Consider the following 16,750-nt stretch of genomic DNA (forward strand, 5'->3'; position numbering starts at 1 on the left):
GGACCAGTTTGAGAGTCTTAAACTGCATGTTTCTGCCCATCCAGCCAGCTTAATTGTGAATCCTGTTTAAATCTTGTTTAATTGAATATGCTGCCATTTTAATCAATTTATTTTAATGAAGGATATGTTGTGCTTCCTCCATTTCCTAGGATTCAGAGCTTATTGAACTGAAGGAAACCATAGAAACACTGAAAACCCAGAATGCTGATGCACAGGCTGCTATCCAGGGAGCACTGAATGGTTCTGATCAAACTCACAGAGGTACCCTTCTAATTGTTCAAGATCAAGATAGGTAACATGCTATCGCTGGTGTTAGGCAGAGGGTTGGGAGACATTTTTCAGAATGTAGTTGGTGCAAAACTGTTCACCAATTTAAAGAAGGGTCAAAACACTTAAAACAATAAATCCAGAGTTTACAAAAGAAGATCATCAAGTATGGTTTTCTGGAATTGTTTCTTTAGCATGGTTACATTTTGAACAAACTTAATGGAAAGCAGAGTGACAACAAAATACATGCTATACCTCAAAGGACTCCCCAGTGTGTCTAGTTTTCCGAAATGTGTGGGTTTGGTAGGGTTCCCTAGATGGCCCCCGAGCCTGGGGATAAAAACACAGGTGAACCCCCGTGGCAAAACCAGGTTGTTTAGTGATTGGTAATTTTGATGCCTCTTCAATACGTTTTGGGCCCTTGCCTGCCGTGGGCACTTGGCCCACCCTTACAAGTGTGGTACCATTTATTTTTTTTTTTTTAATTTATTATCCTCATAATGCGAAAATTTTATGTATTTTGGAAATTTTGGCTTCTGCCTCTGAAGCTTTCTTTTTGTACCGTCACTGCCCAATGGTCTCTCTTGTCTTGGGAGTTTTTCCCTTGTCTTGCTCGGTCAGAGGAGAACCTTTTCCATTTACATATAAACATATCTGTAGTCGAGAGGGGGGGAGCTAGCCACCTTGGCTACTCTATGAGTATCATACTCATAAACCAGAATACGCTTTCGCTTTAATCATAGGACAGTGTGTTCTGCCCTATCCTCAGAGGTCAGATGTTTTTCCATGATTTCCCAATATTTAAACCTCTTGCTAGTTTTTCCCCTTCTGTCCAGTTTATTTATCTTGATAGCTGAGTTCAACCATTCTACATGCGTCGGGGGTTGAGGACCAATCCACTTAATGCAGATCTCCCTTCTAGCTATCACCATTAATACAAAAAGTAACTTTGCTTCCATTACTGTTAATTTAGCTATCCCTGTTATGTTATCAATCCCAAAGAGAATAAGAGTTGTACTTACATTTAGATGTTTTTGAAATATTGAGTTCAGCGTCTTACCAACTCCTTCCCAGAATATTCTCAGGGATGGGCAACTCCAGAACATGTGGACATCGTCTGCCCTTTCTTCCCCACATTGTACAATTTTTAGCGGTAGACTTGGGGGGATGCTGTGTGGTAGGAAATTTGTGATCCCACAACTTTCCCACACAGAAATTTGAGAAGATTTTTATTTTTTACAACTAAATTTAAGGCTTTCAGAGGATTCTGAGTAGAAAAACTTGGGGGGGGGGGGGGGGGGGGGGGCACGCAAGCCATGCCTCCCTAGACTCCCCCGGGTTTCTAGTTTTCAGAAATGTGTATGTTTGGTAGCTTCCCTAGCTGGCCGCTGAGCCTAGGGCCAAAAACCCAGGTGACTCCCCCCCTTGCAAAACCAGGTTGTTTTGTGATAGCTAATTTTGATGTTTCCACAATCCATTTTGTCACCTTGCCTGTCACGTGCACTTGGCCCACCGACACAAGTGAAGTACCATTTTTATCGGAAGACCTGGGGAAACGCTAGATGGATGGAACTTTGTAGGTCGCCGCAGATTCCATCACTTAAATGTGAAGAAATTTTGAATGTTAGCTAAATTTAAGGTTCGTAAGGGATGCTGAGCCAAAATAAAATATGTGAGAGCCACGCAAGTTATTCACCCCTGTACTACCCTCTTTGTCTGCTACTCAAAAATGTGAAAATTTGTCTAGGTTATGATTAAGCTAGGGCACAAAATCCTCAGCTACCCATATTTACAAAAAAAAGGTCTTTCAATAGGCCATTTAACCGCCACAAATATAAATCTGACACTAATTTATAAAGGCAGCCGACGAGATCAGGATGACCCTAGATCAAGGCGGCGCAGCAGTCCTGATACTTCTCGACTTGTCTGCTCCTTTGACACGGTCGATCACGCCATCCTGATCGACCGTGTCTCAGCAATGGGTATCAATCACACAGCCAGAGACCTCCTAGCCTCTTTCCTCACCAATCGGACCCAATCAGTAAAACTAGCCTCCTTCTTTTCACCTGTATTTACCCTCCCATGCGGAGTGCCTCAGGGGTCCTCGCTGAGTCCCACCTTATTTAACATTTATGTTTCGGACTTGGCGAGGGTAATCAAATCTCATGGCCTAAGTTTAACTTCCTACGCTGACGACACTCAGCTGGTACTATCAGTACACAAGGACGGGGAAACAGTTGCTTCCAGTTTCCAGGAGGGAATGCTAGCCATTATCTCCTGAATGACAAGCAACTGTTTAAAACTAAACTCCGATAAGACGGAAGTTATGACCTTCGGCAACCTGTCTCCAGGATGGTCCCCTACCTGGTGGCCCAACGAGAAGGGCCCTCCTCCACAACCTGTCACCAAGGTCAGAAATCTTGGGGTCCTGTTTGACGATAAGCTCAACTTCAATCATCACGCAAATGCGATTGTCTCCACCTCCTTCTTTACCCTTAGAAAAATGAAAAAGCTTCTCCCATACCTCCCACCCACTGCCAGCAAAACTCTGATCACCTCATTAATCTTTTCCAGAACCGACTACTGCAACGTCCTCCTCCTCAATGCCCAAGAAAAGGTCCTGAACAAACTCCAGTTGTTGCAGAACGTCGCGGCAAGAATCCTACTCGGTATCCCCAAGTTCGAATGAATCACCCCGTTCATCCGCCATCTCCACTGGCTGCCCATCAGAAGTCGCACCAAGTTCAAAGCCTTATGTATCGCCTACAAAGCCATCAACAACTCTGGCCCTCAGTTCCTAAAAAAGGCCTTCCGCCTATACGCACCCAGCAGATCTCTACGTTCTTCCTCAGCATACCTCCTACCTGTCCAACGAACCAAGAAAGCCACCTGGGGAGACAGTTGCTTCGTAGTCTCCACGGCCGGACTCTGGAACTCCCTCCCTCTCATCATTAAAACCAGTCCCAGCCTTATCTCCTTCAGGAAACAACTGAAAACGTGGCTGTTCAACCAATAATCCCGAGTGTCTCCCTGTCTAAAATCTATAATCCTTAAGCGCCGAGACACCCCTTGGGTATTTGCACGCTATACAAATCGGCCAAACATAAACATAATTTAGTAACGTTAATCCACCACTTACACTGGATGGTTTTTGCACCTCCAGAAATGCTGACTTTAAAGCACAAATACTTATCAAAGTATATAAATATTGAAGCCAAGCCTTCTGAAAGTGAGCCATAAAGCCAATTCACGGCACCAACTGCTTTATTGTCCATTCACATGCCATTCACACTCCACACACAAGACTTCCATATCACCGACCACAGGCTCAAACAAACCGATCACTTGCACTCTCATAAAAATAACACCGCCATGCAAGGGCACATCACATTCATACGCCACAAGACATAATTAGTTTGACCACATTTTACCGCCTATCAAGTCTCCGCCTACTTCTTCCTGAACATTACCTAACACATGCCGAGTGCTCTTTTACTAATGGCTCCCATGACAGCCACATGAGGCTCAGGAAGACATGTCTTTCATGCGCCTTTAGCATACTCACTTGGCTAAATCCAACTCCTTCCAGTTTGTGGATGCAAGGCAAATATGTAGGAAATTTTCCAAAGCTTCTTAAAGAGAACATCATAAGTTATGAAGAACGATAAAATGTGAAATACGGGTAGTACGTGACAGCGTAGCATATGTCTAATTCACTGTTACGTGCAATGACTGTAATGCACTTATAATACAGCAAACTGAACATCTGCTAAGTTCTGACGGAGGATGAACATGTCACTCAGCATTGACCCATAGGTATCATAGTAATTTCAGTGCGAGTGTGGCAGCAATGGATTTGAAACCATGGGTGGAGATGAAGTCATGACATGTATCTTTACTACCTTTACTATATGTCTTCTACTATGCGCTGCAATAGTAAAAAGCGATCTCTGCTCATGTGTGAAGATGGGGGTTAACCAATCTATGTGAGTAGACCAGTAGGACAGCAAGGTTGGTTTATGCACTATCCCCATTTTAAGCCTGAGGCCCAAAAATATCTTCAACTCCCCTAATGAAGTGGGAGTCCACTTGTGTGCCCTACAATGAGGCCCAAAAGTGCCTCCATGCTCCCTCAGAAATTGTTCGGCATGCAAATTTGTTTGCTGCACAATTTCATCAAGGAAGTCAACATCCAAAAAGTTAATTGGCAAAAAAGTTACTGTATCGACTTTACATCCAGCGTTGCCAGTGAAAGGCGGGATTTGGGGATAAACTAAATTGGGAGGCTGCCAAGAGAGTACTCCATCTGTGCTTGTGGCTGCACATGCCTGCTCTCTGGGTTGCTCTAACCTGCTACTGGTGTCCCGCTGCACAGACTGTGCTTGCAAAGGGGCAGCACGACTGACAACATCTCCTTCAAAATAGCTGGAAGATGAATCGTCAGATGGAACTGCGCCGACTGAAAAATACCTCCCAGATTTTGCTCCATTGTCCTCTCCCTCAGATGCTGTCTCAGTATCTGCTGTCTCAGTCTCTGATCCTGCCTCAGAGCTGGACTCCAGAACCAGATTTAGGGCCTGGGCAGCATTCATACAACAATACACCACCACTGCTACTGCCTAAAACCTTCCTTTTAAAACACTATCCTACGTAGAAGACAGATAGGTTGTAGATTTCAAAGTGTAGGTGGGTGTGTGAATGAGTGATGTGTGCAACAGTTAGGAATGATGAAGTCACCTTAACTTGCCTTTCCACAATCAGCAGGCTCTCCAAAAACACTAAGAAAGACAGAAGACGACACAGTATTACTTCACCTTGCCACATACCCATCATTGCAGCCTTTAGAGCTGGTGACAGCCAGTGCAACAACCATTTTGGCATCTCCCCATTGTTGTGTAGTTCCTACAAACCAATATAGGATCTGCACTTTTAGACAACATATACTGTAGGATTGGAGTCAGACTGATTTTAGACACCCCTTCCGAATAGGTCAGCCTGTATACCAGCTAGCTCACAGTGCCACAAGAAACCTCTCTTACCAAGGAGAGAATAGTTCTTGGCAACTATCGAGCATGACAACCCTGATCCCTCAGAATTGTGGAAACAGTGCTACGGTCACTCGTGCTCATTTCGTCTCAGAGAGATACACAGAATAAACTGTGGGGACATTTCTCAATAAGTATTTATTGAACCAGCGTCATTCTAATGTAAAATAGGTGTGCTGAAACAATCATTAGACAGTAACAGATGCAAATGATTATAAGCACTAACAGAGTAACAGGATGATAGATTTCTACCATTGTGCTAAAAGAATGAATACAGGCAAGTATATGAAATACATGACAGTAGAATGCACACTCCTACGATGCGACCATAACTAGATGTACCTAAAGGTATCTAGCATGAATGTGGGTGTAAAGCCGATAATCCCTCTTGGATAAAGTCAACCCCATTACCTGAAGTGAGAGACTATGGGATCCCATCTTGGTCTTGAGGTGGACACTCCACAAGGGTTATCAGTCCACTGCGGGCTGGAGTGTCAGTATGCATGAGCCTCAGCATCTCGCTTCAGTGTGTCGGCATGGAAGTCCTTCTCTTCTCTGTCTATCTCAGCAAGAGATGATGTATATGTACCCAAAGCAGTACCCCCTGGGGATATACCCTGCTGTGTCATGTCGGACTTAGGATAATGTAAGGAATGACCCATATACATAGTTATCATGCAGGAGATGGTAGGCCTGCTGTCTTACTGTGATTCCAAGAATCCTCATGCATAATGAATGAGGTTTAAGCTTTCAGAGAAAACCCCATGTCATTGACATTTCCGTAACTAGGTAAAAGTTCAGTACTAACAACCCTTAAGTAGTGTAATGTTAGTGGAGAATATAGGTGAAAGATTAGGTGGCTACCTGAGCCTATATTGGAGTACCTAAATGGAACATAACACCATGACCTCCAATAAACATCTGTTATTCAGCTCCAAGATGCCTAAGGGTGACCATATGCTCTACAAATGCACACTATGACCTTCTTGGATTCCCTCACTATCATCCAGCAAATGTGCCCCTCATCTCTTCATCTTTCTCACATACATTCCATTAGTTTCATAGCATTTCTAATGCCTGGCTTTACTTATCCACTTAGCTATCCACATAATACAGATCTGTTCTTCCCAGCATGCCCTCTGCGTCACTTTATGGCGTCAAAACTGCCACTGGACAAAAGTCAATTATCTCTCTCTCTAGCAGAAAAACAAATCTTGACTCTGCAGCAGTACCACACTTTACTGTCTTTCATGTAACTTCAAAGAGACTCATTATAGTTCTTTCATAGTCTCATCATTTCAAAACTGAAGTATTTTCAATTTGCTATACAACAAAGTCCTAGTTGTGGCTTATTTATATTATGCATCTCACAAGCACAGGCAAAGTCAATAGTACTGGCTTATAGGTGTAATGTTGCTTGTTGTATTATACCTGGATGCCCCGACAGAAGTAGCAAAAATACCAGTCGGGCAGAACACTAAGCTAAGCACAGATTTTCCGCGTACATGTTCTAAAGCCACACCCTTAATTACATCAGCCACACCTCTTTGAGCCGCCCCAGCTTTTACATCCCACGCAAAGCCCTGATAGCGACATTTCTGTGTGTGTATATATATATATTTATATATATATATATATATATATATATATATATATATATATATATATATATATATGTATATGTAGTGAGCAAGGCGGACCCGTCCATCGATGGCAACACGTGGGAGTCTTCAAAAGGGTAATTTATTGAGCTTTATCCTTTCTTTAATAATCTTTAAACCAGAAAAGTGCAAGGTGTGTGCAAAATAGACAGACATACGCGCTTCGGCCGTGGCCTTCAAGTGGGTCATAGAGTCAGTGAGAAGAGTGTCACATTTAAAGGGCCAATGGCCTTACCATTCCAGCACCAAACAATATATATGCAATTGTCTTATACTACAAAGAGAAAGAGGGACTCTCCCCCTCTCTCAATATATATATATTTATATATATTATATATATAGAGAGAGAGAGGGAGAGATATCTCTTTTCGGCCCACAGGGAAAGCACACATCTATAAACAAATATAGGGGGTCGGCTAGTGAGCAAGAGGGCGGACCCCCTGCCATTTTTGCCATTCTTTTTTACCATGTCAGGGGGGCAATTGCATGGCCCCTGGGAAAAGCAAACTTTTTTTTTTATAAATAACCCTGGGGCAGCCTAATTCCATGAGGGCCGACCTCCCCAAGAGATCCCTGGTGTCTAGTGGGGTTTCCTGGCAGTGGATCGCAGCAATGCTATGATCCACGGCCAGGAAACCCTTTCAGAAAGGCCTTGTTTAAAAGGGGAGACTCTCTCCTTTCTAACAAGGCTTCCCTGAAAAGCTGGGGAGGTCGTTAACGGACCGTTTTCCCCCGCTGGAGTCAAGAGCGGCCTTACCTGCAGCTGTCCTGGTTCCGGTGGGGAAAACTGTGATGCAAGAGCACCTCGCGGCGGGCTGACGTCACAAATGGGCTGGGCGGCGGTGAGAGACACAAAAAGCCTTCTGTAACTCCCCTAGGGAAAAAATAAAGAAACCTCTGGTACTTTGCACCGGAGGAATGAAGGTAGCCCTCCCTGGTGTCAGCCAATGGACGTGCGCCGCACCAGTGAGGAAGTGCTTGCATCTGCCATTTGCCGACGCAAGCACCAAAACTGTTAAAAGACAGAGTGAACTCTTTGTTCTGTTTTCTGTGTCTGCTTTAGTGTGACTTTATGGGTCACTGTCCAGGCTATTTTCCCCTTGAGTCATCAACAGGGCGTCTAGTATTCCAGTCTAGTGTATAAAATGGCAAGTTAGTTTCATTTTAGTAGTGTGTTCATTTCATATATGAACAACAGAAGTAGACCCACAATTCAGATGGTTTTCTGTTGCTTTTAGATATGCGAATAAGGCGACAACATTCATCAGAAAGTGTTTCCAGTGTTAACAGTGCTACTAGCCATTCCAGCATTGGAAGTGGAAATGATGTGGATGCCAAGAAAAAGAAAAAGAAAAGCTGGGTAAGTGTCTGGCGGTTACATATCTTGTTGTGATTTTTAGTTCTTTTTAGAAGGCTTCCTTAATCCATTGTATAGAATATAAATATGTAGAAATGAATCTAATAGCATAACTATTTTCCTAAAATTAAATTTGGCCGGCCAGTAGGACTGATTATGATGGCGGTCCAATGAGCGTCCGACCGTTATCATTGGGGGATTGGGACCGGCCGACAGATAGTCGGCATGTCCCACCTGCCGAATTAGATCCGATGGCCGTGTAGGTGGTCGGAAACATCCTGTTTTCCATTGCGGCTTGTGCTGCGGCCCGGAAAAGGGGAGCAGCACAAGCTGAAGTGGAAAAGGGGATGTTTTTAAGCTTCCATACCTCGTGTGCCATGCACCAGATGATTCCTGGCACACAGGGAATGGATGTTTGAGGGGGCACCACAGGTACCCCACTGGGCCTCATAGCGGAGGGTCGGGGGGCGGGGCCCTGCTAGGGGTCCCCAAAGTCCCTTTCCGACAGCCTTACTATGGCAGTCGGACTGACATGGAAAGGCTGTCAGAAAGGGACATTGTAATCCCTATGGCGGTGCCTGAGCATTCATCGCCCCTACTGCAGAGACTTCGATCCGACTGGCAGTCTGGCGGGCTACTTAAGCCTGTCAGAAACGTCAGTCGGTCCCTCTAACTGATGAAGTCCGACTGACCGCATCATAATGTGGCGGTCGGGCCACACTGCTGGATGTCGGTGGGACTGCCACCGATGGCCTGTCGGTGGTGGTCCCACTGACATCCTAATTAGCCCCTCTGTGTTGATTTCTTTTTCTTATTTATGAATATTTGTTTTCACAGGTTAATTTCTTTAAATATGTAACTAAATACGTTGTTGTGTGGACTAGCATTCCTTCAGATAACTAGCACAAATAGCTTTGTAATTTATTTTGCAAATATTAAATTGTGCTAAAAAGATAGCAGGCTTTATTCTGCAGCTCCTGTATTCCGATTTTGGGAAGCAATTAGTCATTTGTGCCCGATTTTGGATTATAACATACTGATAATACATCACTGTTTATATCTTTGTGCAAATTCTGCCTTGTAGAACGTGGTGGAACCTGTGCAGAGAAAACGTTTCACGTTCTGGGTTTTCTTTTATCTCAGAATGTAGGAAATCGTGGTATATCCACGGAAAACGTGGTATATCCACGTTTTCCCCCATTCGAAGGTGTTGCGCTCAGAATTAAGTGTTAATAGCATATCTAGTAAATGTTACCTTCGCCATTATTGATGTTTACCAGTTCTGGTATTGGCTGAGCTAGCAGGGAACCCAGAATGGAGCCAATACACTTTAAAATGTTAGAAATGCAACGTTGAAGAGATCCTAAGCTTTTATACAGTAGCACGGCATGAGGTTGCCTTAATTGACTCGTTTCTATTACAATTTGCTTTTAGCCAGCATTCGTGCCATTGCTTTGTGTCCACCTATACTTTGAAAATGTTGAAAAGGTAGAAAATCAATGGGGCAATGCAACCTTCCATTTCACTAGGCGATCATAACTAGCTAGTACCCAATATTAGTATATGGATTTAACAATCAATAACAAATTATGTTATTAAAGACTCACACGTTTTATTTTGTGAATGTGTATGCAGATGGTAGTTTGTTGTAACTCTGCTCAGCCATGTTTCCCGTGATGTGTAATTCCACACTCTTTCATGTTTCTGCAAGGTGAACTCTAAAGGAAGTGAGGTGAATATAAAACATGACTAATTTGGCATGCATCCATACAAACCCTATCCTGGCATGATTGCTACTTATTTTGGCAGAAGCTTTTGCGGCTGCTTAAAAAAGATGATCTAATTTTCTTCTCCTTTTGCCTCGATTCAATTTCAATTCAAAATTGCAAACAAAGATTGACTGTTGGATTTCAAGGCAAAAATAATCTTGTTTTCCTAACAGATACTGGTTTCTAAGGACTAACTTCACCCTATGGAAACACAAAACATATGTCTAGAAGTATAAGATTAAAATAATGTGTTTGAATTGATGGCTATATCGGTGTACAGACAGCTAACTGATTTATGTGTAGATGGAAAGGTCGACGGGAAGGGGGCTCTGAGGCGTGACTGAATGGATGGAACAAATGATATAAATAGCTGTTATGATGGATGGACACACGGTGATAATCAGATGGTAAGACACATTAGTTTGGAAGAAATGGGCTCTTGTATAGCACTAAGAGCAGATTGAAAGGCAAAGAAAACCCAAGTAGGTATTAAAACAGACCAATTAAACACCACCTCGCCGTGGTTTTGTATAACGGGACAGGACTAACCACATACCACTTCCTTTGTCTAAAATCAGAAGTTGTCCACACTATGAAATCAGAATAAAAAAATTACAAACCGCAATGGGTATATTAATGTATAGCCCAGTCAGTAATGTGTCAGTCCATGCACACTCTGACCTCGGTTTGGAACCGACATTACAGTAGTAACCGCATTGGGCCAATGTCAGATTCAGATCTTGCGGGAAAAAAAGCGTATCCTTTCTCTCTGATTTCCAGGTTCAGTCACTGCAATTGCTTGTACCTCACCCTGCTGCAATGGTAGTTCGCCAGAACACATTCATTCTGCTGGATATTGGTGCTAAGGCTTATCTTATCTTATCTTAGCCAGAATTTGCACAGCGCACGTTCACCCAAGGGTTTCTTGGCGCTAACCGACATGTCTGGAAACTACACCAGAGAGATAGAAGGGGAACTACGCCAAGGTCTGCGCAAACAGCCACGTTTTGAGTTGCCGCCTGAACTGAAGAAGAGTGGTAGAGGAGCGGATCTCCAAAGTGAGGGTATTCCACAGCTTAGTTGCAAGTGTGGCAAACCTGCGTCCTCCCTTACGTTGGAACTTGAAACGAGGAACAGTCAAGAGAATTTGAGAGGCAGACCGAAGACTACGGGCAGTGGTGTATTTAGGCAGGAGTTCCTGAATGAACCTGGGACTACGTGCGTAAGGGGCCTTGAAAGTCATCAGGTAACTTTATGACTGGCTGTATTTTAATATCTTATCGGGTTTCAAACATATTAACTGCCCCCTAACGGGATGGATAGAATAATTGAAGATTCTCTGTGTAACTCATCAAGCCCTCCATGGTACAGGCCCAACTGATTGGACACATTGGGCCTGATTTAGATCTTGGCGGACGGGTGACTCTGTCTCAATGGTGACGGATATCCCATCCGCTGAAATATAAATCCCATAGGATATAATGGGATGTTTATTTGAGCGGACGGGATATCCATCGCAGGTGTGGAGGAGTAACCGTCCGCCAAGGTCAAAAGCAGGCCTATTGTGTGAATGCTGCAGCCCCCTACCCTCTGTATTCTTTCTATGAGGAATTCTGAAAGTCCACCACATTTTCAAATTTCATATGGGAAGTAACTCCTTCGTGGGTCACAGTGTTCTTCTTTGGAATTAATTTCCATAGTCATTGAGGATAGCACCAAGCTACTTGGCATTCTCAAACAGCTAGAGATATGGTTGTTTCCTCATTGATTTTCATCGTAGAATTCTTTGCAGTTTCTTCCCTCGATAGCCTGTTGCTCATCAAGTGCCCAGAATCCCTCGTGGCAGACAAGCACTTTATAATAAAAAGAAAATCAATACATTTTGGTACAGCAGCGGCAGGCATGACTCGCGGATGGGGTAGGAGGTTTGTGCGGGAGGGACGGAAAAATGTTATGAAAATAATCACTTACCTTGCGCCGCCCGGTCCCGCGTCGCTGCTTCTGCTCTCCTGCTTCCGATTTTAGGAGGGATGCAGCCAGGCTCTCTCCCCTAAGCATATCACAACACTGCAATTGAAGCATTGTGATTGGTCTGAGCGCCGTGACACAGTGTTCAGCCAGGGTCTGTAGGGGTGGTATTGTTCCCCATGCAGGTTGTAATGCAGCCCATGAAATATAACAACCTAGCAAAAAATTCTTAACAATTGTGAAGTAAGAGACATGGAATTAGAGAGAAATTATAAAACAAAAAAATTCAATAGCTAGAAATGTATTAATACATTAAAAAAATGGTTCCCTATTGCAGTCAATGAAATTACATTCATTTAATTCAACACTATAAAATACAATAAACAAAAAACAAATACAATTTAAAAAGTGGCATAGATTAGTTCTCGACACGCGTTTCGGCGACCAGCGCCTTCTTCTGGAGTAGCCACGTACTACCTAAAAGAAATGGTGGTATAAAATATATACTATTTTTATAAAGTTGACAACATTCTAGGTGATCTACAACACAGAATGACATCAAAATGATCTATAACTTGTATCATATAAACTTCTCTTTGTGTCTCGAACAGGACTACTGCACATAATAAACCAGATAGATTTTCATAATCAGTGAACATTTTGAATCATTGTAAGTCATTGCTCATTTACCTATAAGAAGTTCATAACTGAGGGAAATGTTGGATAAAAAAGTATATATAATTGCCAACATTTATTTAACTAAATAATAAAGGGCACAACTCATATTTATTCTAAGTATTTGTAGACTCATTTGGATAAAAGATCTCATCCTATTGATATCAGAATAGAGTTCTTGTAATGCTCTATGTTAAGCAAATGAATGCTTTATAGCAACTTAAGAGTATAAGAGTTGCTATAGGGTAAGGGTAGATGACAGATGGCTATACTTGAAGATAGGGCGAAAGGTGACAAAATGGTTTTTTTTTAAAAGACACAAGTTGATAAAAATCGTCATGGTTAATAATTCTTGCCAACCTAATGCATAAAGTAAAATATTTAATAAATACAAAACTTACAGTTTTTTAAAAACAAATCTTAATTCTAAATGATTCCATATAAATTGCTTTGATAGTGTGCTCCCATTAATCAGGTGGGTAGTATTCGGTTGTAATGCAGCCTGCATGGAGAAGTAGGAAAGTGCACATGACTGGTTTGGGCGTCCTGAGAGGGCCAGCCAAGCAGTCACTGTGCACTTTTAGGAGTGGGCAAACCACTCCTCCACTGCCCTGCTCGCAGAGCAGAGCAGCCCGCCTGCCCGCCTGCAAAGCAGCAAAACATAAAATGATAATAAGTGAAAGTTATTATAATGTTATGTTTTAGCTTCTGCGCTGCTTGAAAGCAGTGGGGAGGAGGAGCCGTCTCTCTATTGGCAGAACCTTTTTAGTTTTTATGAAAAGGAACGTCTCCCTGAAAACAATGTACTTTGACGTTAATGAGTTTTCTCTTATTTGAAAGCCCTCATAAAATAAACGTTGTCAATTCCAATTAATGCTAGCAAATACTAGCAAACAAGGTACGTTGACCATTCCTCCCCATTTTTACATTTTTAGTATGGATCAAAAACATAGGCCTCATGGTTCTGTTCTTGGCATTTCTATGAGGTTCTAGCTGTACATGGACCGATTAGTTACTAACATTGAGTTTCTGCTTTAAAATGCAAGTGACAGGTACTTTTTAAAATCTTTCTTCAAGTAAAGAGTAGATGCGAGAAAGACTAGTATTCATCTATAAAAGTGAGTTGACAACATTGAGAAAATCAGCAATACATTTCTGCACTATAATAGTTGTCTTCTAGAGTCCTTAAAACTTACCATGGTTGTAGGCTTTTTTGTATATGATGGATGGCCTCTTGCAATAACCTGGAACCTGCTCCATCTGCTTGCTTTAAATGCATATGCTTTGCTTGGTTACTGAAATTATGATGTATTTCCTATGAAATTATATTCAGACCTGTGGCACTGGCTAAGACATCAGCTGCAATCTAATTATTGAAAGACTTAAGTGTCTCCAAGTACTATTGGTTATATAAGTAAATGTTCATCCTTTTTCAGTTGAGGAGCTCCTTTAAGCAGGCTTTCGGCAAGAAAAAGTCCAGCAAGCAGCCTTCGGACATGGAAGAACAGAATGATTCATCAATTCCATCATCACCCAAGTTCAGCCACCAGTCAGGCGAACCATGTTTGTCATTGATGAAGCCATCACAATCTGCATCTGCGTAAGTTATTCCAGACATCTACTGTCATTGATTTAGTAGGCCCCGCATAATCCGATTACTATATCATACAATTTCAACACAATGAACTTTGGTTTAGTTTAATTTATTGATTTTATTGTTTGCTTTAGTTCAGTTTACTTATTTGTTTTTTTTTATTGCCTTGGTTTAGTTTACTTATTTCTTTTTAATTTCTTTGGTTTAATTATTTTTTTTATTGATTGCTTTGGTTTAATTTACTTATTTGGTTTTATTAATTGTTTAGGTTTTTAAACTTATTTGTTTTTATTGATTGTTTTGCCATGCTGGGAAATGTAACGGTGTACATATGAACCACAGAAAACCCGTTTGCCATGTATCCGACTGTAGAGGCATAGAAGTAGATAAGTTAACACACATCTGTAACTTAAGATGCAATACATTGACTATAACCTGTGGTGCACGAGATAAGAGGTGGGTAAAGCTTTCTGATAGAATTGCACTTGCAAGCCACTGGTATCCGATTTTGTCATGATGTACACTCTACAGACTTAAGATGGAAATCTAAGAGAGACTTGTACTGAACTTGTTACAAAGAAGTGATTGGCAATGTCAAATAAATCTCAGTTAGCAAACCTTGATTAATTCTTAAGGTTGTAAGCACTCCAAAAATGTCAGTTACTGGCACCAAAGAAAACTGTTACTGTGAAATGTCACAACTGCATCCATCGCAACAGTGTAATCACTGGCAGTATGGTGCTTTATCCCTGTAAATGCCTGTCAATGAAATGAACATATTCGGCAGATTGTAACACCAAGAATGTTGTTGATTTCAGAAAATGCCCACATGTGAGGAAAACTGAAAGAAAAATGAAAATCAAACATAACCTAAAAGCATTATTAGGAATCAGAATAAAAACCCCAATCAGAAAGAAACACTTTAGTGATAGATTCCTTACCTTAGAATTACCCCCAGGCGTCAGGCTGGATCCGGAAAGATTTTGTCAGCAGTACCCCTGCCGTTGGTAGGAGTCGTCATGCGGCTCCACGTACGTCGTTGGCGTCGTAGTCGCAGAGATGATGGCACTGGAGCTACTTAGATGCGCCCACGGGTGCTTATATCAGTTCTTTCTTTTTCCCCGCCAGCAAGCGCAGATCCGGAGGACTACTGTTTCCCTCTCCTTTTTTTGCCATGAAGATTATGATGCATTTTGTTTTGCCACCAAACAATAGTAATTCATATTAAGAGTTAAATTTAGACAAGAAAGCTATTTGTCCATGTTATATTATATTCAGTTTTCTGTCCGTGGTCATTTGTTATCTTTTCAACATAATGTTTTCATACATTATTAACACATTATTATGAGTTATTGTTCGCACCCAGTCAGTCAGGCTGGCACCCTATAACTTGGCCAGTGTCAATACCACCTGCGGGGTACCACAGGGCTCTTCCCTGTCCCCATCTGTTCAACCTTTTTATCTGCCCCTTGATCCACTCCCTTCAACATCGGAAGGTTAAGATCTACAAATATGCAGATGATATGCAGTTGATTTTCCCAATTGACGAGATGGAGGACTCTAAGGCATTTTTTCAAAATACCATGTTATTTATCAAATTGACTTCTGATAAAACAGAGATAGTCATTTCAAACAACAGACTACACCATTGGACACCAGCACACTGGCCGGATGCATTAGGAACTCCACCAATCCCTAAGAACTCTGTAAAAGCCTTGGCATCCAGATTGGCATCCAAATTGACGCTAACCTATCTATTCAATTGCAGATTAACATGGTAACGTCATTCTTCTATCAACTGAGGAACTTCAAAAAGAATAGGAGATTCTTCACTAGGGAAGCAAGTGTGGTAATCGCGATGGCTATGATTATGTCCAGGTTGGATTATGCCAATGCCATCTACTTAGGGCTCCCAGCCAATCAAATCCACAAGTTTCAGCTGATACAGAATCAAGCTGCCAGAGTAATTTATCAACCACTGAGATACTGCCATACTAAGCCATTGATGAAGCAGCTTCATTGGCTTCCCATGGTCCAGCGGTCTATGTTTAAGACAGGCTGCATGATCCTAAATGCAATCAACCATAGGGGCCCCAAATTTATTTCTAGGAGGATCCATCCATACCTCCCTAAAGGGAACCTTAGATCAGCAACAATAAACATGCTGATGATTCCAAGATTTAAGCGCAAAAAAACGGGTGGGTCGCGATTCTCTATGCTAGGCCTCAAATTCTGGAACTCCCTACTGATTGATATGAGGGAAACGTTGGATTACATGTGTTTCAGGAAGAAACTGAAAACTTGGCTCTTCACCTAGGCCTATTGCTAGACTTTATCTTTGGGGTGGCTTCCTACTCAGCGCAAAGAGACCTTTGGTGTACGTGCGCTCAATAAATTCCCTATAACATAACAGT

The 16,750-nt window shown here is 42.1% G+C and overlaps 1 protein-coding gene across 2 annotated transcripts in view; it reads left to right on the plus strand.

Moving 5' to 3' along the window:
- The window catches only part of NAV3 (neuron navigator 3), a 1,035,010-nt gene that overhangs the window by 837,638 nt on the left and 180,622 nt on the right, over positions 1-16,750 (plus strand). The window contains exons 24-27 of one of the 2 annotated variants that reach the window (XM_086919576.1): positions 150-261; positions 8,212-8,333; positions 10,042-10,062; positions 14,179-14,342. In XM_086919576.1, coding sequence (XP_086775702.1) covers positions 150-261; positions 8,212-8,333; positions 10,042-10,062; positions 14,179-14,342 — 419 coding nt within the window. The remainder of the gene's footprint in view (positions 1-149; positions 262-8,211; positions 8,334-10,041; positions 10,063-14,178; positions 14,343-16,750) is intronic. The other variant, XM_086919578.1, reaches the window with a different exon arrangement.

Source organism: Lissotriton vulgaris, chromosome 1_1 (assembly GCF_964263255.1).
Source record: "Lissotriton vulgaris chromosome 1_1, aLisVul1.2, whole genome shotgun sequence".
NCBI classification, from domain to species: domain Eukaryota; kingdom Metazoa; phylum Chordata; class Amphibia; order Caudata; family Salamandridae; genus Lissotriton; species Lissotriton vulgaris.